Genomic DNA, 21,267 nt, shown 5'->3' on the forward strand with positions numbered 1-21,267 from the left:
AGTAATAAATTCTTAATATTTTTCTAAATAATCGAGATAAACAAACTAAAAATTAAGGGGCAAACGGGAAATTTTACGCACAATCAGTTTTCGACAAAATCGATTTTGGTTTTTGATGTAACTTTCACCGAATATTTATATAAGTATATTCTATCCACCATGCAATTTTCAAAAAATTTCGTCTGAAGTTAAACTACTTATAGGCATAATATGCAATTTTCGATCATTCTTAGTTTTTTTTAAATTTAATATCGGTCAAAATTTATTTGTTGGGTAGAAAAGCTTGAAAATTTAATACAAAGCTCCTAATACATAGTTACAATAGTAGTTGTATAAGCTTTCATAGGTCAAATTTCTACATTTATCAAATTTAAAATTATTTTATAGTTAAAAATTTATAAAATTTTCTACTTTTATAACTAAGGACTGAAAAATTAAAACAAAGTTTTGCGTAAATAGGTTATAAATGTTATAATACCTATATAAATTACTTTATTGACAATAATATCATATAATAATAATATAATATATCTAGTTATATTATACTTATATATCATAAGTACTAAGTAGGATGACTTCGATCAGAATCGTTTTTCTTATAGGTACAATGATATTATATCATTATAGAATTCAAATTTAACACAATCAATTTTAGTGACCCACTCGTAACCTATTGCACAGCAGAGTGACACCTACACCTTTCGTTTTTAATATAACTCATATTGTCTTAAAAACTTCATCAGTTACAACTTGAAACTTACGAGACGAAAAAAATCAAGTCTAACAATATGGCAGAAAGTCGGTACAAAAAAAAAGGTCAAGTGTAGGATCTATCTCCCCCACATCGTAAATACGCCACTGTTCTTCATGTTTTGTTAAGTAGGTACACTACCTCAGACACGTATACAAAAAAAAATTCGGGTTGGGGGGGTTAACCCCCCCCTGTATATGTGCCTGCCCTACCTATATAGAATACTTTTCACTTTTATTACCATAGTGTATATTATACATTATACAAGTATTTCGTAACTACTTAATTTAATTTAATTAATAACAAAATATTGTCAAATAAAAATTCTAACTTCCTGTTTATTTTGTAATACAAGTACACTCAAAGGTGGGCAAGTTAATGAAAATAATTAACTCAAGTTAAGTTAAGTTAAGAGGATACAAGATCGATAAGTTAAAAGTTAACAGTTAACAAATTATAAATTTAACTCGATAAGTTAAAAGTTAATATAGAAAAAATATTATCTTAACTCAGTTTAAAAAAAGATAATTTATTTTTTTTAATTAGTTTATAAATCACATAAAGAGTGAATGTGTAGTTCTAGTTTCTAATTTATAAATTATAAAAAACAATTTTATTGAACTTTTATCATAATGTACACTGTATATACCTTTTTACTTTTACATTACTATTATTTATTAATTTAAACTATATTCGTCTTAAATTAATAATTTAACAAATATATTTGTTTATATCGTATATAGCAATCAAATGTCATATTATGTAAACATGAGTACATGACCTTCATTCATATAAGTAAGTTATATTAATTAAACATTTCTAATTGCAAATCGCATAATATATAATTTATGACGTCCTTTATGATTAAATATATAAAACAAAAACTTTAAAACCTTTAATTATATATTTTATTTGCATGATTTATTACATAATATTGAAATATTTATTATAGTTTATACTATAATATAGTAAATTTCCATATAAACGAAAAATTTCAAAATGTTTTTAACTTGATGGATTTTTTTTAAATCAACTGAGAAAAGCTAAGTTATTTCAACTGTACATTAAACTTGTTAAGTTCATAAGTTGATTAGAAAATAAACTATCTAGTTAATTTTTTTTAACTTTTTAACTAGTTAATGGCCATCTTTGGCGTACACTAATATGTAAATCGTTGTAACTTCTATCTTTTATGTGATTAGGATGAAGATATTATTACAATAATATTTTTTTTTATTTGAATTATTAAGCCTCGGCAACTATAGCCATTGGCAACAATGAGTTCAACTCTAAATTATTTACATGTTATATAAGTTACATATTAAATACTATTGATAAGGTTGGACTTACACAATAATATAATAGGTACAACTTATTTGTAATTTTTGACTTGAAAAGTGCAATTTTACATGATTGTATATTTGTATTTGTATTATAAATTTTTATTATAAATTTTAGTATACATTAAAATTAATGAATATTGGATAATATAATACCTATATAGTGAATTATAAATAAATTATAATATGTAATGTAATTAATTTTGCTAATTTTGATCTTTAGCGGGAAATATAAATTTGGTGATCTTAAAGACTTTATTATATAGATCTAGATGGCCAAAGGGATTTAGTTGACAGGGGAATTAATTGACTTGTGGGGATCTAGTTATCACAGGGGATCTAGTTTACCAAAGGGGATTTAGATAACCATGGGGATCTAGTAGGACGGGGATCTAGGTGATACGTCACCCTAGCCTTCGTGGTTATAATGATAACAAATTATTAAAAACCTTAATTGTTAAAAAAAGTTAAAAACGAGGGAAATAATATCAAACAAATGGCAGTGATAATATTTGATTCGTGCATAAAATGATTGCTATTCTATGAATTAAGTAATTACTCTATGTGCTACCATATCATACAATATACATAATAGTATAATATGAACATGGCTGGATGCTATTGGAAAATTTAAATATCCAGTTATCAACTACCATTGCTACCAAGTATTTGCGAAATACATACTGTTTGTATTAATTGTCAATATAGTATCAATATACTGTAATAATGAATGATCCACGCAACTAAATTCATTTATTGTATAATTGTATGCCTTGCTTTGTTTATGAAAAAATTAATTAGGTACCACTGCTTGGCTTTTGAAATTTATTATTATTTAATTTACATTTTTAGTTGTTCAACGCTTCCTATTATATTATATTACAATATATTTATATATTTATTTATGAATATATAAATAATTCAATACAGTTAAATATTAACCAATTAAAAAGTAATAATAATATAATAACTTATTTTGATAAATAAAATACAAATAAAACAAAATATTATAAATCAGAATGTAAGACTTTTTAAGTATGTTTTATATATAAAACAATGTATTTACAATGTATTAACTAGTTGTCTAGTTATAACTTATAAGTATTTTACTAATACTATATAAATTAATAAAAAATTAAATAATTATTAATACATGCATAATGCTTACACTTACTGATTTTAATGATTTTTTTCTTGCAAACTTTAAACTTTGTTTTATAATTATTAGATTATGGAGAACTGCGTTCAATCAAAAGAACTTGATATAACTCATGATGAATCCCCAGCAGAACCTCCTGATTGTTGGGATCTTAAGCAGGTTAGATATTTTACAGAAGAATATCCTTGGCTCTTTATACATCAGAAAATGTTAGGGTGTAGGAGTGGCAAAAAATACAATTTGAATTTAGTGAAAGAACAAGGTCTTCACATTTCAAAAGAATGGAGTGAGGGAAAAGTAACTGCAGTTGGTGAAAACATTAGTAAACAACAAATAAGTCTAAGAAAAAAAATTGCAAAACATAAGAATACACAAGTACACTTAAAAATAGAACAATTAATAATAGACAAAAGTAAACTAGAAGTCATGCCAAACCAAATTTTAAAAATATCTAGTATTGATGAAGACAATACCAAAAACATTTTCAGAACTGCATATTTTATAGCGAAGAACCAGAGACCTTTTACAGATATGCCTAAGCTTGTAGATCTTCATCAAATTAATGGTCTACATATGGGTCGTATCCTTCAAACAAACAAAGCCTGTGGTGATATAATTGACCATATAACCTTACAAATGAGAAAAAAGTTGTGTAGTGAAATTGTTGTAAACAAAAGAAAACTCTGTATTATTGTAGACGAATCTACTACCTTAAGTCATAAAACAATGCTAGTAATTTGTCTAAGGGCTGCAATAGCTAGTGATGAAGAAGTAATAACATTTTTTTTTGATATTGTAGAATTACCAAACACAACTGCTGAAACTATATATACTATTATCCTAAATAATTTATCGAAATATGGCTTAACACATGATTATTTAAAACACAATTTGGTGGCATTCGTAAGTGATGGTGCATCAAATATGTTGGGGAGGATTTCAGGAGTTGGTATTAAATTACAAAAATTGTACCCTAATGTTATTGTTTGGCATTGTTGCAATCATAGATTGGAGTTGGCAGTGTCTGACACCCTAAAAGAAGTGCAAGGAATAAATCATTTTCAACTTTTTATAGAAAAACTCTATTCATTATACCATCAATCCCCTAAAAATACAAATGAGTTAAGTTTATGTGCTGCATCATTAGAGGAAAAACTATTGGTAATTGGAAAAATATTTACTATCAGATGGGTAGCTTCTAGGGAACGAACGTTGAAAGCTGTTTGGAATAATTACTCTGCACTGTATGAACATTTTTTAAAAGCATCAAATGACTGCCATAGAGACTCAAAAGAAAAGGCAAAGTACATAGGATTGAAAAGAATTTTGGGTTCAGTTGAGTTTGTGCATAATTTAGGTATGTAACAATGTAGAAATAATAATATTATACACAATTTTTAATTACTGTTTCTATGTATATAGGTGTTATGCATGATGGTTTATCTGAATTGGCTAACTTATATTTGCAGCTTCAGAATAGAAGTATATCTCTTTGGAATGCCAATACTTGCATTGAGCGTACAATTCGTGTACTTAATTCAATGGCCGATCAACCTGGACCAAGAGCTGAAGAAACTAGTCACGCATGTGCTAATTTAATTTTTAAAGATGTTCCATTGATAAATTATGCTAAGATACCAAAAATAAACTCTGGACAGTTTTTTAGAAGTCTTGCAAATAACATGCACTCTAGACTTTTTACATTTCAGGCATCAAACATCGCAACTTCTGGCAATACTTTCAAAAACAAATATGAAGATCTCCTCAAAGACATGGAATTTCTTGAACCAAAATCACGGCCCGATAATTGTGATATTCAATTTGGAGATAATAATGTAAGAAGGCTGACAGCTATATTTCAAGTCGATGAAACATCAACTATACAAGGTTTTCGAGAATATAAAGACACTAGAGTTATATCAGAAATATCACCTTTAAAACCATTATTAGTAGCAATCAAAACAATTGCAATTTCATCATCGGAATGTGAAAGGACTTTCAGTGCTATGAATAACACTGTTACATCTAAAAGAAACATATTAACTACACAACACATCTCTTCACTCCTTTTCATACAATGTGTTGGTCCCCCAGTAATAGCTTTTAATCCAGCCAACTACGTTAAGTCATGGATCCTCAATGGAAAAAGAGATGCAAATGAGGTATGCTGTCCAAAACGACAAATAAAAAACAGTGATAATAATTATTCTCAACTATGGAACCTTTTAAATGAAGATAAAGTTTGACGTTTTGTATATTTTTAGTAAAAATTACCTTAAGTTACACCTAATAAATGATGATATTATTTTACACGTTATGATTCATTGATCCGTGTTTCTTTAATTATGCTTCTTGAGGGATCATAAAGAGAGGTGTGGGGTAACCCCCCCACTACCATGTTCATATGAGTTAAAATGGTAGGTACGCTACTTTTTTAAAAGTAACTAGAGTACCTCTACTACTTTTTTCCCAAGTCAACCACTGCGTATTTGCCTTTATTGTAATTCTACAAAAACATTTGAAAATATATTAATAATAATTTCACTAAATTATCAACAGAAAATTTTGAAAGAAGGGATACACCATCTACCAGACGCAGTATGTGACTACATGAATGTTAATAAACGAATTTGTGGCCAATGTGACAAAAAAGAATTACAAATCACTAAGGAGCTGCAAGTTACAATTCGTATTGAAACAGATTGGATTGTTGAAAATTGTGCTCTTGCCGACATCCCAATGGAGTTAGTAGTCAATACAAAAAGGTAAGGAAACCAAATAAGTAATAAGTACCTATATATAATTTTCCTTAAAAGTAATTTTTATAACTGAAAAAAAAAAATTAAAAATTATAACCTAAGAAAGTAAAATTATAATTAATTTGCAGGTATGAAATTTCAGCAGTTATATGTTTTGTCGGAGTGTCCAATTTTGAAGATGTTGGTCATTACGTGTCCTACTGTAAAAGATCAAAGGGATTTTGGGAACTTCATAACGATTTAAATAAAGAGGTTTTTCATTATGAACTTCATCAAGTTTTGAATATTAAACCGCACCAACTAATTTATGTAACTGAATAGATTTTTTTTTTTAAATTAGTACTTCAATGAGAAACAACTTTCTTTTTTTTTAAATTTTAATAATTTTTACCGTAATTAAACTTAGTAAAAACAAATTTTTACTATCAGAATACTATCTTTATTGTTATTGCCAACACAGAATAATTAATAATTAATAATTAATCTGTGTTATCAATATCCACTTTCATAACAATTGTTGTTGAGCCCTCAATTTAGAATACACAAATGTATTATAAAGAACTTTATAATCCTAGTTAAATGATTTGGTAGTTCAATTTAAAGTTATATCTTTAAACTAAAATAAACAATTAACCACATATTTGTTTATTTTTACTAACAATTGGTAACGACAACATATAAAAGTTTTTTTTTTTAAATATCTGAACTATTCATTGTATTTATCGCCTACAACACGAACGAACACAAATAATTATTTACCTATTTATTTTATAATTATTTTTTTTTTTTATGATTAATAGAATATTATTCATTGCGCTCTTTATTTTTTTAATTTACTCCATTTTTGAATACGTTTTTCTATCAAATAACTTTCAAGCATTTACCAATTTTTTCAGCAAACTATTTTTCTTAGATTATCACGTGGGTAAAAAACATTGTAACCTAATATTTAATACAGTTTACAATATTATATCCAATTATAATCATGATAATAATTATATATTACCTATATTACTAGCGGGAGAAAAATACTAATGTATTAAAAAAATATTTCTGTTATAATATGAATATATGATATTAACCAATGTAAATGTCTAAATTTCTGTTCGAGCATTTCTTTAAAATGTGAAAATATTTTTTTAGTGCACACTTACTTGGTGGTTCGAAGGTACCATTGAAAAAGTCAAAAGTTATAGTTTAGGCTCTACGTTGATCAGTCATGTGAGTCAGACAGAATATATAGTTTATATATAGTGTATAATATAGTTTACCACGACAGAATGTGGACCGGATCTGATTTTTGAAAATTCGCCAGAGGGGAGGGTTTGACTTACAAATTCCGGAAATCAACTTACAAATGAAGATCTTTAACTTACAATCGGTCCGGTTCAATTTTTTCAATATGGGGGGGCTAACTTCACACAGGTAAATAAATGCATTACAAAGTCATAAAAATTATACGGTTGATAGTAACATTATGTAAGGAATAACTCAGCATAATACAGTATACACAAATCACTAATGTTTCTTTTGTAATAATTATTATATATTTTAATTATAAATATGTAATAATAAGAATTATTGAAAAATAATAGTCGGGTAGGTACTTACCGTTCAGAAATAATTCAATCAAGAAAACTGAAAAACCGGCAACCGCACAAGTACACAATGTCACAAACACAACTACACAAGTCTTGTACTACACGAAGAAAATTAAGATATTTTTGTATTATTATATTATTTCAATACCCATAAACCAGATAACCTCAAAAGTTAATAGTGATTAGGGAATTAATTGATACGATAATTTTTCTAATTGCCATAATTATATTGTACAATAATTTAAATTGAAAAATTATGGCTAGTTTAATATTATATTTCGATAACGCCATAATGACGTGCCGACCGTGAACCTGTCGTTGCCTAAACATTTTTTGAATGTAATATTTATTTTTAGTCTATATAATATATAAAAATGGAGACAACAATGTATAACAATTCATCAATTGAGAACGGCTGAACCGATTTCGCTCACTCTTTTTTTGTTTGGGTCATAATTGTAAGGAGAAGGTTCTTACGGATGAAAAAATTGAGAAAGTTATCGGGTTAGAGAAATATGATGAGGGTGTGATGAAATTAAAGTGGCGCCATCTGCCGAGTAAAAAATAAAATAAATAATATTATTATTTTTTGGTAGTCAAAAGCAACCATTTAAACCAGCGTTTCCCAAACCATGAGTCGCGACTCGCGATTACAATTACAGTTATTTTAGTCGTAAATTGATAAATAGTATAAATAACTAGTATTGTAGAATAATTGACGTAAAGTTATTATGATTACGGAATTTTTTTATCTTATCGGTAAATGTGCTAATGACTAGTGACTAGTCGATATTCACACAAAATTTTCTATTATACTAATTTTTTGATAGTTTATTTATTAATTAAGTTATTATTATTCAGTATATTGTATTCGTATTGTATTTTATAAAAAAACTCAATGATAAAATGGATTATACTAAAAATCTTATTTATTTAAGACATACTTTTTTTTAAGGGGGGGTCGCGTACCTAATAAAGATTAAATGTATGGGTCGCCTTGCAAAAAGGTTGGGAAACGCTGATTTAAACAAACAACTGCTCTCGAGAGCAGCTGGACTTATTTTTAGAATGGACATTTTTGTTTATTTATAAATGGTTGCTTTAGTGACAGTTATAATTAGCGGTTATTATTTTTCTGTGTTATTAGTGATGGTTATATATATATTTATCTGTTAGTCCTATATACATTCTTAAACAGCTGGACCGATTGCGACAAAATTTGGTACAGAAATTTATTAGACATATGGGCAGAAGATATGCTAAATTAGAAAGTGTTATGCCTAAATATCATTGAATTGAATATTTAAATTGTCAATATTAGATTGAAAAAACGAAGAAAATTACATAATGATATACGGAGTTGAATATCGTTGTAAGATTATAATATATTTTAACCACTATCTATCATTACCTATGTATAAAAATATACTAATAGCATCATCACATGAAATGAATTTAACACACAATATGAACTATGGACCATAAAAGAGATAGGACTTTTAACGGGCTACGAAGTACACGGGTTCAGCTAGTTTAATATAAATATTAACCACAATAATAGTAAAAGTAAACATGTTGAATGTAGAAATAGCCGTCGCGGCCAGCGATTCGAGGTATAATAAAGGCGTCTTACTGTCTTACACAATTATTATTTTATGGAAACATTTTTTACAACTAAATACGGTCTGAGGGGGGTGGCACACGCAGGAGGCGTAACCTCCCTAACTGGATCCGCAACTGCACGTTGTTCGCCTGGTAATAATTTAACGAGTTCAGGGGTTAACCATATTAGTATATTATTATATGAACATAACGTATGTAATATAGAATCTATAAAAATTAATTTAATAGCTATGGGAAAGAGATACATTATTAGGTGAATTAGGTACTATCACGTTACTCGTGGCATTTATAATTATTATTTAGATTACTTCATTTCGTTGCCAAATATATTGTTTCTATCAAAATACATTACATTTGAGACTTATAAATACCGATGATAGGCGATTATTTATTTATTTTTATTCAATTTTCTTCAAATTATCTTTTCTGGCATGAAAGTGAATTAATTTTTATTATTATATTAATTTATTTAGTATTTTTTTTTTTGGTGGGGGGGGGGGGTTAGTAACTTGAAGGATGTTCGAAAAATGTGTACTGGATAGTAAAATTAAATTTTTATGAGCGTATGAAATTCAAATGTATACATTCATATAATCGAATGATTGTTAAAAAAATAAATGTCAATTCAATTTTATTCGTTGGGTTAAAGAGCATTAAAAAGTAATACAAGAGTATATTTGTTGTTGTATTTTAATTGTTCGTATTATTTTCTTGTATACATCGTAAAGTAGGTAATCTAAATTATTATTATTAAGTAGGTAATACTTACATTCTACTGTTTATAAATTATTATTTCATTTTATTGTTATACATTATGAAATAACATAATTTAAACAAGTATTTTCTGAAAACTGAATTCTAAATTACTATTTTATTTTCTCGCAACAATATCATAGATTTTTATTTATAATTAAATTGATTTAAATTATGAACATAAACTGTTTTAACTGTGCAATGAATTGTTCGAAAGTTTATTGAAAGAAAAATACATAAAATTAGAAATATATAAATGTTAAAATGTCGATACATCAAAATGTCTTGAAAAAAATTGACCAATCTGAAAATTTAATTTAAAATAGGGATCGCCGTTTAGAAAAAAAATGATGTTTTGTTGCGCATTTGCAAAATAAACGAGTTAAAAATGTAAACATTGGAATTTATTATCGATTAGTCTAGTTAAATGTCCCACAAAAAGGAATTGAAAGATATTTACAGGGTAATAAGGTGTAACCTGTTTCTTGGGACACATGGTGCATATTTTTATTCTGGTAGATTCTGACAGATTATTAAGTCTTATCAAGCTGTTTTTATATTTCAATTTTTGGTTGTAGTGTATCTGGCACTAAAAACAAGCCCCAGTAAAATATTAAGGATTAATTTTTTATTCACTTTGTAGCCTGAACAATATAAATACATAGGTAAGTACGAATATAATATACTTATATAAATAAGCAGGGCTTAAAGTGGGAAAAAATTCCAGGGGGGACTAACGTCTCCATATAGTTTTAAGCGTTCCATATATTGTTTTATGTATAATGTCTAATGCACATAGACATATTATAGTAGATACATGTAATTTTTAAACAGTGATTGTGTAACATACTCATCCAACATTCCCACTTTTAAGTTTAAACCTTGAATAATGATAAAATTTGTAATTTATTTTATGAACAATTTAAATCACAAATAATACTACATTTTTAAAAATAATTAATGTTTTACACAAATTTAATATTGTTTCTCATGATATTAAGTTGTAAGAAGTGGTTTTTTTAAGAAAACTAAAGAAATCAACCTGACCAAAAATATTTATATCATAAAATGTTGGGTTTTTAGTGCTTTAAATTATACAAAATAAAATTTAAATTCTATGCATGGTGGGATAAGTATGCTTATAAAATCACACTTTACCTATATATCTATATATATTATATATATTAATAAGAAAGTATGAATTTCAATTTTACATTATTTAATAAAGAGCTATTTTAAAATAAAACAATTATAAATATTTAAATAGGAACATAAATTATATTTTCTTTAATAAAATGTTTTCTTTAACATGAATTCATAAAAATTATAAATGTAACATACCAACATAGAAAATATACATATTAACTATATTATTATACTTATGCATTTAAGAGTAAAATAAGTTATAATAACTATTAATATATATAGTAAGGTAATGTAGGAACATAAATTAAATTTTCTTTTGCACTTGGTTGCTTTAACATTAAATAATAAAAATAAAAACTAACAAACATAATAATAATCAAGTAAGTTTTTTAATTAAACATTTAAACAATTCCATATTGAGTTATAAGGATTAGATTCATTTTCATCTTTTTTGGCTCTTTTTAAACAATTTGTTTCTGTAGCAGAACGTTTTCCTCTCATAATCCATGACTTCACAAATGATTTAGGATCAAATTTTTCTAGAGGTGGCCCAACACAATTAATGAAAATTAGTGAAGACAAATGACTTGATGTTAATGTACTCCTTATAGGACTTACAATTACATTCATTGAGCTAAAGGTACGTTCACACTCCGAAGAAGATATTGCAATAGAGTTAATTACAGTCATTAAAGGTTTAATATCAATATTAACTTTTTTATTTTCTTTGAACTCACGAAAACCTCGAACAGATAAAACTTGATCAATTTGAAACACCTGTGATAAACGTCGAATATTTTCATCGCCATACTGAATATCCATATTATCTGGCCAATTTTCTGGGGAAAGGACTTCTAAATCTTCAATTAAATTTTTGAAATTAACTTGATATTCATTATTAACTTCCCTCGATGACACATTACTAGCTTGTGTTGTCATGAGTCTTTGTTTCATATTATTACTTAAACTTGTAAAAAATTGTCCCATTTGTACTTTTATAACTGATGTTTTAGAATATATTTGAATGTTTTTGAATTCTTTGTTTTCACAAGCAGAAATTGCTTCTTGACTTTTTGGACCTGGTATACTAGCCATGGACTCTAAAACTCGAATTGTACGCTGAATAGATTTATGAGCAGCAGGTAATGTCATATCTCTTTTTTGTAATTGTATTGATAAGTCTGATAGTTCAATTAATGCATCATATAACACACCAAGATTATGTACAAAATTATTCGAAGTGAGTATATTTTTTAACCCATTATATTTTGCTCTTTCTCTTGAGTCTCTACATGTGTCAGTAGATGCATAAGAAAAATGTTTGAATAAAGCTTCATAATTATTCCAAACAGCTTTCACTGTACTCTGACTTGAAGCAACCCATCGAATAGTGAAAATCTTACCGATCGTTAATAGTTGTTTCTCCAATGAAGCAGCACATTCACGTAATTCACTTGTATTCTTAGGAGACATATGGTATGTTGCATAAAGTTTTTCAATAAAACTCTGAAATTGATTTAGTCCACTTACTTCTTTTAAAGTATCGTTAACTGCCAACTCTAGGCGGTGGTTACAACAGTGCCAAGTTATTATATTTGGAAAATCATTTTTTAATAGAGTACCGACACCAGATTTCCGTCCCAACATATTAGATGCTCCATCACTAACAAAAGCAATTAAGTTTTTTTTTTAAAACTCAAAATTAATCCCATACTTTTCAAGTGCTTGCAACATTAAACCTTTTACAGATATAGCTGAGGTATTATTCAGTTCAACAATATCAAAAAAGAATGTATTTATTTCACCTAACTCACCAATAGCACAGCGCAAACAAACAACCAACATCGACTTCTTGCTTAAAGTTGTTGATTCATCAACTAAAATACATAATTTTGTTTCATTTTCTGTAATGCATTTAGCTAATTTTTTTCTCATCTCAAAGGCAATATGATCAATTATTTGTGTACATGATACATTAGTTTGAAGAATTCTACCAAGATCAACTTCATTAATAACTTGTAAGTCAACTAATTTTGGCATATCAGTATATGGGCGTTGATTTTTAGAAATTAAATAGGCCGTTCTAAATATTTTTTGTGTTTGGTCTGATTCAGATAATACCATTTCAGATAATTTTTCATCCATTATATTTTTTTTACTTTCATCAACAATCTTTTGAGCATTTAAATGTGAAATTGAAAGCTTGTGTTTTGATATTTTTTTTCTTAAATTAGTCTGTTTATTTTTTAAATTTAAACCAGTTGGAGAAATTTCTGCATTTGACCACTCAGTTGCTATATGTGAACCTGTTTGCTTAAGCAAATTTAGATTTACATCTCTACAAAATGTACAACCAATTTTTTTTTCTTTAAAATACATCCAAGGATAAGTTTCAGTAAAATAATGAATTTGTTTGGTGTCCCAGCAATCAGGATAAGAATTATTATCTATATAATTAGTAGATTTAGTAACAGGAATTGTGGATGAGGTTGATAAGTCAATATTTGATTTAAATGTACTGGTAGCAGTTTATTCTTTGCTAGTAGGAACTTTATGTGTAGGTAAATCATTCTTTGGAATTTTGGAGAAGTTATACTTCAAAAGACTCATAATGTCTACACAAAACAATATATGAAAATTAAAAAATAAATATTCTTTAAAAATAATTTAACTTAAATAAGATTAAATTTACCTGTTAGCCGTAACTTCTTAGTTCTTTTTATAACAAGTTATTTAAATAGATAATTAAAATATAGTTAACATTAAAAACTTTTTCAATAAAACTACTTAAAACGATAAAGGTTAAGTAGGTACATACTACAACACACTACATTAAATGCTGTCAATAATAATATTTTGTTAGTACAACAATATAATTATTATTATAATGATCTTTTGATTTTCGAATATTTTTATGTATAGTTATAAATAAACTTATAAATTATACAGTGTATGCATTGGTCAGAACAGTAAACAATCCGAACGCGTACCTCACCTCACGTACGTGGCTATAAATTGCTATAAACGTTTTCATCGGGTTGGCCCTAACATCATATTAGTAAACGTTTTTGTGTTTTTTGAATAAGTGATAACAATTTCTTAATAGGTAATCACTAATCACGGTTGTAACTTGTAATCTCAACGGAATTATCGGAATTCTGAATTATATTGATTATATAATGTTTGGATATAATTGATTATTGAAGAATTTGAAGCGTTCCGACTTACCATACGCATAATTTGTTAAAGTCGTTAAAGGGGACGCTTTTTAACCACCGTTAGAGGTAGGGGGACTGAGTCCCCTTGCGTCCCCCCCACTTTAACCCCTGTAAATAAGTAGCCAAATAAGACTTACCAAAATAAATTAGATACATTATAATTTAGAATATTATTATGCAGGTTTAGTTTCAATTTTGTAACATTTTAGGTAGGAATCTTTAGTATTGTATTAATACTATCAACTTAAATCAATTAAGCATACAAGCTAACAACTAATAATTAAAATTATTTAACTTTTAGTGCACCTATAGAATTTATTAATATTTATAAAAAATGGCACCACTGAAGAGTTGTGGGAAAACCAATTTTTGTTTAATCATTAATTGTTTTAATAGATTATCATTTGTGAGATTAATGATAAAATATTTCTCAACAACAACCAACGATTTGTTTTTACCATTATTTAAATATTAAACGAATATTTAGTAATTATCCATACAGTAAATATCTCAGGCACTAGAAATGTAAAAGTGACGACATTGAAATTCGTCAATGTCATCAGTATTGCCGTGTGATTCAAGTTTTAACCAATTCTAAAATATGTGTAAGAAAGAAAATGATATATTTTTATATAATTTAATAACTAGTAGGAACTGTGTTTTTCAGTTTTTGTAAATATTTCCACATTATTTACCTCCTCGTTCTTCTATATTCCTTCTCGTGTTTCCTTGTAATTCCATATATCTACATCCTTGTACATTCATGAACTTATTTTTACTCTTGAACTCTTGAGTGATTCCTTATTCTTCCGTATAATTCCAAATATATCCCTGTATTATGATGATTGTTCACCAACTTCCATCCCACCAATAATACTATTTATTCGATAGGATTTCTGATAACATATTTGAATTTGTCATCAAATTTACTTAAAAACAACTTTTTTACATTTTTTTTTACGAGTATAATGTTAACCCTACCTTAAAAATAGAAGAAATTCTTAATATCTTGCATTTATACGATTAATTCTTGTCAGACCGTTAAAATATTAACGGCCACAGCAGTAAAATGTTCACAATAAATTGTGCGTTATTTAATGGTATCTGTAGCAATAAGACGTTTGTGTGTAGACGGCGTGAGAGTTGAGAACGATTTACTATCATGGCTGCAGGTAGTCGAGCATTTCGGGTTCGATATAAAGATTACACAAAACATAATATATTGTTATACTTTAAAAGAACGAACAAAAATGTTTACGGAATATATTGTTAAACATTGAAAAGATAGTGCATTATAAACCTTATAAAATAAAATAATTGGAACCTTTCCCAGAAACATTCGGGTCATCGACTACAAATCCTACATATATATATATAGAGAGAGAGAGAGTGAGAGAGAAATAAAGTAAACTTGCCTTTGTCTTGTTAACTGCAGCGCATCGGAATTCGGACTCGAATGCTGTACTATCGTTGTATTTCATTTGTGTGGCTGGCTACAACATTATATTTATACCTTAATTTTTCATTTTAGGTATACGAGCACGAGGTATAGAAATTTTGTTTTCAAACACTGCAGCTGGTGCTTGACTTGGAGATCAGAAGTCCTTTAAGTCTATTATAATATTGTACGTAGCAGTGGCGTATATAGAGGGGGGCCTAGGCCCGGGACCATAGTGAAATATCAGATTCAATCAAAATATTTTAGTATGCATTTTGCTTTATATATGCATATAGGTAGGTACTCTCGTATACTATAAAGTATATTACATATTTACATAACCATCGACTATGGCTTGTACAGTTGTATTTACATTGTTTTTAAGGATTTAAAGTATAAAATTGTATATTACTGACTGATACCATGGACCATTGTCCATGATAGCAATGACCAATCAAATATGATACAACAATAAAAGGCACGACTATAATATTATTATTATCATGCATTGACATATTATGTCTATGTTATCATGTAACTTACAACAACTGTGAACCCGTGTTTATGTTTATATGGACGTCGATAGTGCATACTATTTTTAGAAATGGATTTCCATTTTACTGTTGTATTTATTTTCTTTTATTTTGACCCATTCTGCTATCAAATTTCATAAGTCACTCAGTCATTATTTCAGTCGTAATACCAGAAATTGAAGTAACGGAAATTTAATATGAAATAATAATAATATATTTAGATTAAGTAAGATATAAAATATAAAAATAAAATAAAAACATATATTAATAATAAAATGATAATTATGGTATAAATAGTTCCGATTAAATTAGGTACATTAGATTAGAAATTAAGAATGTAGATAGAATATTTAAGTAAATTTTTTTTTTAACAAAATTTAATAACATTATAGGCAAGAGATAATAAAGACAATTGTGGTGTATGACACCCAGACAACGAGTGAGGTGATCAGATTTGACAACAATTCATGGGAAGCACCAGAATATGTATTAAAACTAATCGAGCGAGCCGAAGGTCGAAGGTCGACTTGTCACGGTGGCATTGACGAAAAAAGGGAAATTAGTAAGAGAAATGGAGATATACAGGTATGAAGAACAAGAACCTTTTAGGAGGCGAACACCATATACAATGGAAAACGCTCACAACGAAATATGTTGGGAACAACATGAATCAGGAAATTCGCGTATGTGGGAATATTGTAAATGCATTTTGGAGGAGATTAGGGTAGAAAACCCAAAAATTAAAATTGTATCAGAAACACCTATGACATACGACATCGGGGAAGCACCATTGTCTATTAGAAATATTGAAAAACCAGTAGGGGTGGCAACTATAATTTATAGAGAGACCATACCACCAAGGTTGTCAGGGAATGAGACAACAGACGAATTAAAACAATATGTAGAATTAGCAATTAGGGTAGAAAGAGAATTTGCTAAAAATAATAACAATATTAGAATAAGTGAATGGAATAAATTCCACATGGGGTGTTTCTTTAGAATTAGAAATAGACAGGATAGTATTAGACGCAATAGGAATAGAAATAACTAAAATAGTAAAAATTATTATAAAGTATAATAATCTAAACGTGTAATAGTCATTAAATTAGGGGTAAATAATAATAATAAAAAAAATAATAGTATGTAAAAAACGTGATTAACTAATTGCATATCTGTGTCAACAGAGAAAAGAAAAAGAAGCCGGTGGGTGTTGCGACTATATTCTATTGGAACGAGCAACCACCGACACTAAAAGGAGATGAGACGATAGAGCAATTAGTTATTTACGAAAACATGGCGAATTCAGCACTTAAAAGTTTCAATGAGACTAGAGAGAGGGCATGGACTTGGCCAAATGGTGATAAATGGATAAAATTTTCTTTTGAATGTAATAGTAAAATATCTTATTTAAGGCAACCAGAACCAAGAGGAGAATACATGGGGTATTTTATATAGATTTATATAATTAATATATGAATATATTATTTTAGGTTTCTTTTATTAACAACCATTCAAGGACAACTACCGTACACGGTGGAGGAATTTAAAAATCAAACACTAATGTACTGCGAAAACAGTGGAACAATAAGGGTAACGGGGGCGTCATGGGAAATTATTACATATGTACCTTTGAAAAATTATGATGATAGACATGATAAGTTGTACAGTGAAATTTATATTATGAATAACCACTGTAAGGAAAAACTAACAGGATACGAAATATGCTCTAGGTTTGATAATATATTAAAAACAATGTTTCAAGAAATATCGGTTCAACGAGAACAAATGTATGAATCAATCGGTAGATATATAACAACAAATAAAGGGGAAACAACAACGAACCCATATAGGAAAAAACGAGGATTGATAAATATAGTGGGGGCTGGAATGAAAACACTATTTGGAGTATGTGATAACGATTGTGCGAATGAGGCAACACAAGAAATAGAGAAAATAGAAAAGACAAATGAAAGAATGATACATATATTAAAAAACCAAACAACGGTAGTGAGATCAGCGATAACAGGTATAAGTGGTGCTTCAATTGAAATTAATAAATTATACAAAGAGTTGAGTGAAAAACAAAGTACATTACACGCAAAAATCGGAGAATTAGTAAATGTTACACATACGTTAGAAACACTAATATTATCTGATAGAATACATAGTATTTTTACAGCATTATTAACTCAGTATTCTTACGAAACAACAACAATAAGCGCGATAATTACAGCAGCTAGGACAGGAATACTGCATCCAAGTTTAATAACACCACGAGAACTATCAAAACATCTAACAGAAATCAAATTAAAATTACCTATAAATTTAAATTTGCCAATGGGCACGGACCCAAGTGAAATTTACGAACTAAGTAAAATAACAAAAATGGCAGTATTTTATAGCGGGGATAATATTGCGTTTGTAATAAAAATACCTTTAGTAACCGAATTGGAACTAACACTATACAAAATATTACCAATACCTCACCCAATAGAAATAAAAACTAACGGAATAATCGATACAAAGCATAGTATAATTATTAAACCAGAATTTCAATATGTAGGCATTACCAAAAATCGTAAACAATACACTACGTTCACGGAAACACAGTTACTGCAATGTACCGAAACAGAACTTTTTACTATTTGTCCTGAATTTCAACCTATTCAACACGAATCAGTTAAGCAACCATGTGAAATTTCATTATTTAAAAATCCAGACACACTACCGAGTAGTTGTGAAACAGGAATAGTGATATTATCGAAAAACGTTTTTCATAAATTAAAATATGTAAATGTATGGATATACACAACGAACGGGGAAACTTTAACAATTGCTTGTCAAGGGATAAACGAACCATATATAGTTAAAATTAAAAATCAAGGGTTAATTAAATTAAACCAAAATTGTAGAGCTTATGGTGAAAACATTATTTTAAATCCTACTAGAGACATAAGATCAAAATATTATGTTAATTTCATACCACAGATAGGTGCGGGAAAGTTAACATTCGAGATACCTGATAAAATAAAAAAGCTACCAGACATGAAATTTACTTATGACACCATGGCTAAATCGTTAAATGAAGTAGAAGGGTTGATAGACGAAGAAATTTTAAAACAATCAGGTCACGAAGTAAATGACAATAAATATTTGTATTTAATATATATAACGATCGGATCAGTACTATTTTCTATGATGTTAATATTATTCATATATTTAACATATAAATGTAGATGGGGTAATTGGGAAACATATAGACAATCACGTTACAGAACAGATAGAGAACCAAGAAATAACAGTAAATTCTATAGGGAAACACCATGTGCAGAAATAAAGGAACATACAAATGTGAGTCCACTTATGGAAAATAAAAAAGTAAAAAACGATCCACCAATGATAAAATGTTAAATATCAGTAGAAGAAATAATACCTAAATAAAAATAATAATAATAAATTTAGAATTATAAAACCAAAATATAGATTAAGTAAATAATAACTAGAATATAAGACATTATTTTATGAAACATAATTATAAAATTTAAAATTTAAAATAACTTATATAGAGAAACTTTATTGTAACAGAAAAAAGTCACACAAGTTCGTGATAATGGACTTTGAGTTTTCAATGGTGAATAGGACAAGTATGGTGTTGATATCAGGAGCGATATCAAACAGTTTGGACAAGTGCAAGGTACGCAAACTTGAAGGGAGACCACTCCTCTTGCCACTTCATGACGAAATACGACCAATGAAAAATCATGAACTACTGTTGGCCAAGAAGGAGATAAAAAGAATATTTAAATGCAAAGAAGTACTGCAAAAAGCTTGCCTAGAACAACTAGACAAAAGTTTAAGATCAACTCTAAACAACCTAAGTCCGTCATTTATTGAAAATTACATCACAAAAGGAGACACAACTAATGTAGTAGTATTTTGGAACGGAAATTCGGATTTAAACGTCTTAAAAAGATTAGACATAAACAGATTCCCAGTATTAAACATAACGTGTTATGACACTAAATTCAATGGCACTTTTACAATATTGTTAGAAAATTTAAATACAAAAAGGACAATCTTCGAGTACGAAATAGGTACATTAAAAAAAAACAGGAAGACTATTGAATTTAGAGGAAACACACGGGATGGTTTGTAATAAAAAACATAGATTAACGTATGCTCACGATCCGAGAACTGATGTAAAATTGACAAAATGTATTTTTGATTTTATGGTAAGGAAAGTGAAATACGATAATCTAATAAGACATTTTTAAAAAAAAAAAAATAAAAATACGTAAGGGTTCAATGTAAAGTAAATACACAAAAGAAAAAATACTACTACAAAAGTTAATAAATATTAATATAAAGTTTAATTTAGATTAATTTTAAAAAATAAATTTAAATATATATAAAAATTTAAATTTTTTTTAATAAGTATAAGTAATTTAGTAAAATCATTAAATATAATATTTAAATGTCTGCTATAAAAGAGAATATTAGTACAGTCATTACGAATTATGAGAATTCTAACAGAGATCTTATAATCAGAATGGATCTGTGTTTGATTCTTGTAATTTAACTTGGGCATATATCTACACGAAAGAGTAACAGAGACAGTTGAACAATTAGAAGTCTGATTATGAATTTTAAATATTTGAATAATAATAGTTGTGACTTCTAGTGGTTCACATGTTAAAAATACTATATAAAAATACATAAAATAATTATAATCTGAACTACACGAGAAAGATAAAATCACAACGGTAATTAAAAATCAAAATAATAACAATCGATTCGACCACGGTGTTCGTCTTGAAAAACTTTTTTTTACATATAAGTTTTTGAGTCGCGCATCAAAGATTGAATGGATGATAATCCACTAAAATAAACAATAGTAAAACAAAATGACAAATAAAATAAATGACAATAATATATTATATAATATA

General features: G+C 27.7%; 2 protein-coding genes and 1 pseudogene across 2 annotated transcripts; 2 read left to right on the forward strand and 1 right to left on the reverse strand.

Moving 5' to 3' along the window:
- The first annotated feature begins 3,322 nt into the window (after nt 1-3,322).
- LOC107171679 (E3 SUMO-protein ligase KIAA1586-like) lies at nt 3,323-6,330 on the forward strand. Its single transcript, XM_089225859.1, has 4 exons — nt 3,323-4,607; nt 4,673-5,490; nt 5,810-6,015; nt 6,138-6,330. The coding sequence occupies exons 1-4, from the start codon at nt 3,323-3,325 to the stop codon at nt 6,328-6,330; spliced, it is 2,502 nt and encodes an 833-aa protein (XP_089081985.1).
- Nucleotides 6,331-11,525: 5,195 nt separating this feature from the next.
- On the reverse strand, nt 11,526-15,115 carry LOC149059739 (E3 SUMO-protein ligase KIAA1586-like; annotated as a pseudogene).
- A 4,780-nt stretch (nt 15,116-19,895) lies between these two features.
- On the forward strand, nt 19,896-20,559 carry LOC149059740 (uncharacterized). Its single transcript, XM_089216760.1, has one exon. The coding sequence runs from the start codon at nt 19,932-19,934 to the stop codon at nt 20,475-20,477; it is 546 nt and encodes a 181-aa protein (XP_089072886.1). The 5' UTR covers nt 19,896-19,931; the 3' UTR covers nt 20,478-20,559.
- The last annotated feature ends 708 nt before the right edge of the window (nt 20,560-21,267 follow it).

This window comes from Diuraphis noxia, unplaced genomic scaffold (genome assembly GCF_037042655.1).
Source record: "Diuraphis noxia isolate RWA-SAM2 unplaced genomic scaffold, SU_Dnox_SAM2 contig0001, whole genome shotgun sequence".
Classification (NCBI taxonomy): Eukaryota; Metazoa; Arthropoda; class Insecta; order Hemiptera; family Aphididae; genus Diuraphis; species Diuraphis noxia.

What these genes read in the sequence shown, in the direction of transcription:
- LOC107171679 (XM_089225859.1), top strand. Translation starts at nt 3,323, where the DNA reads ATGGAGAACTGCGTTCAATCAAAAGAACTTGATATAACTCATGATGAA. An exon ending in ACCTTTTAAATGAAGATAAA is followed by an intron (nt 5,491 to 5,809) that starts GTTTGACGTTTT and finishes AATTATCAACAG; the next exon opens with AAAATTTTGAAAGAAGGGAT. An exon ending in TTAGTAGTCAATACAAAAAG is followed by an intron (nt 6,016 to 6,137) that starts GTAAGGAAACCA and finishes ATTAATTTGCAG; the next exon opens with GTATGAAATTTCAGCAGTTA.
- LOC149059740 (XM_089216760.1), top strand. Translation starts at nt 19,932, where the DNA reads ATGGACTTTGAGTTTTCAATGGTGAATAGGACAAGTATGGTGTTGATA.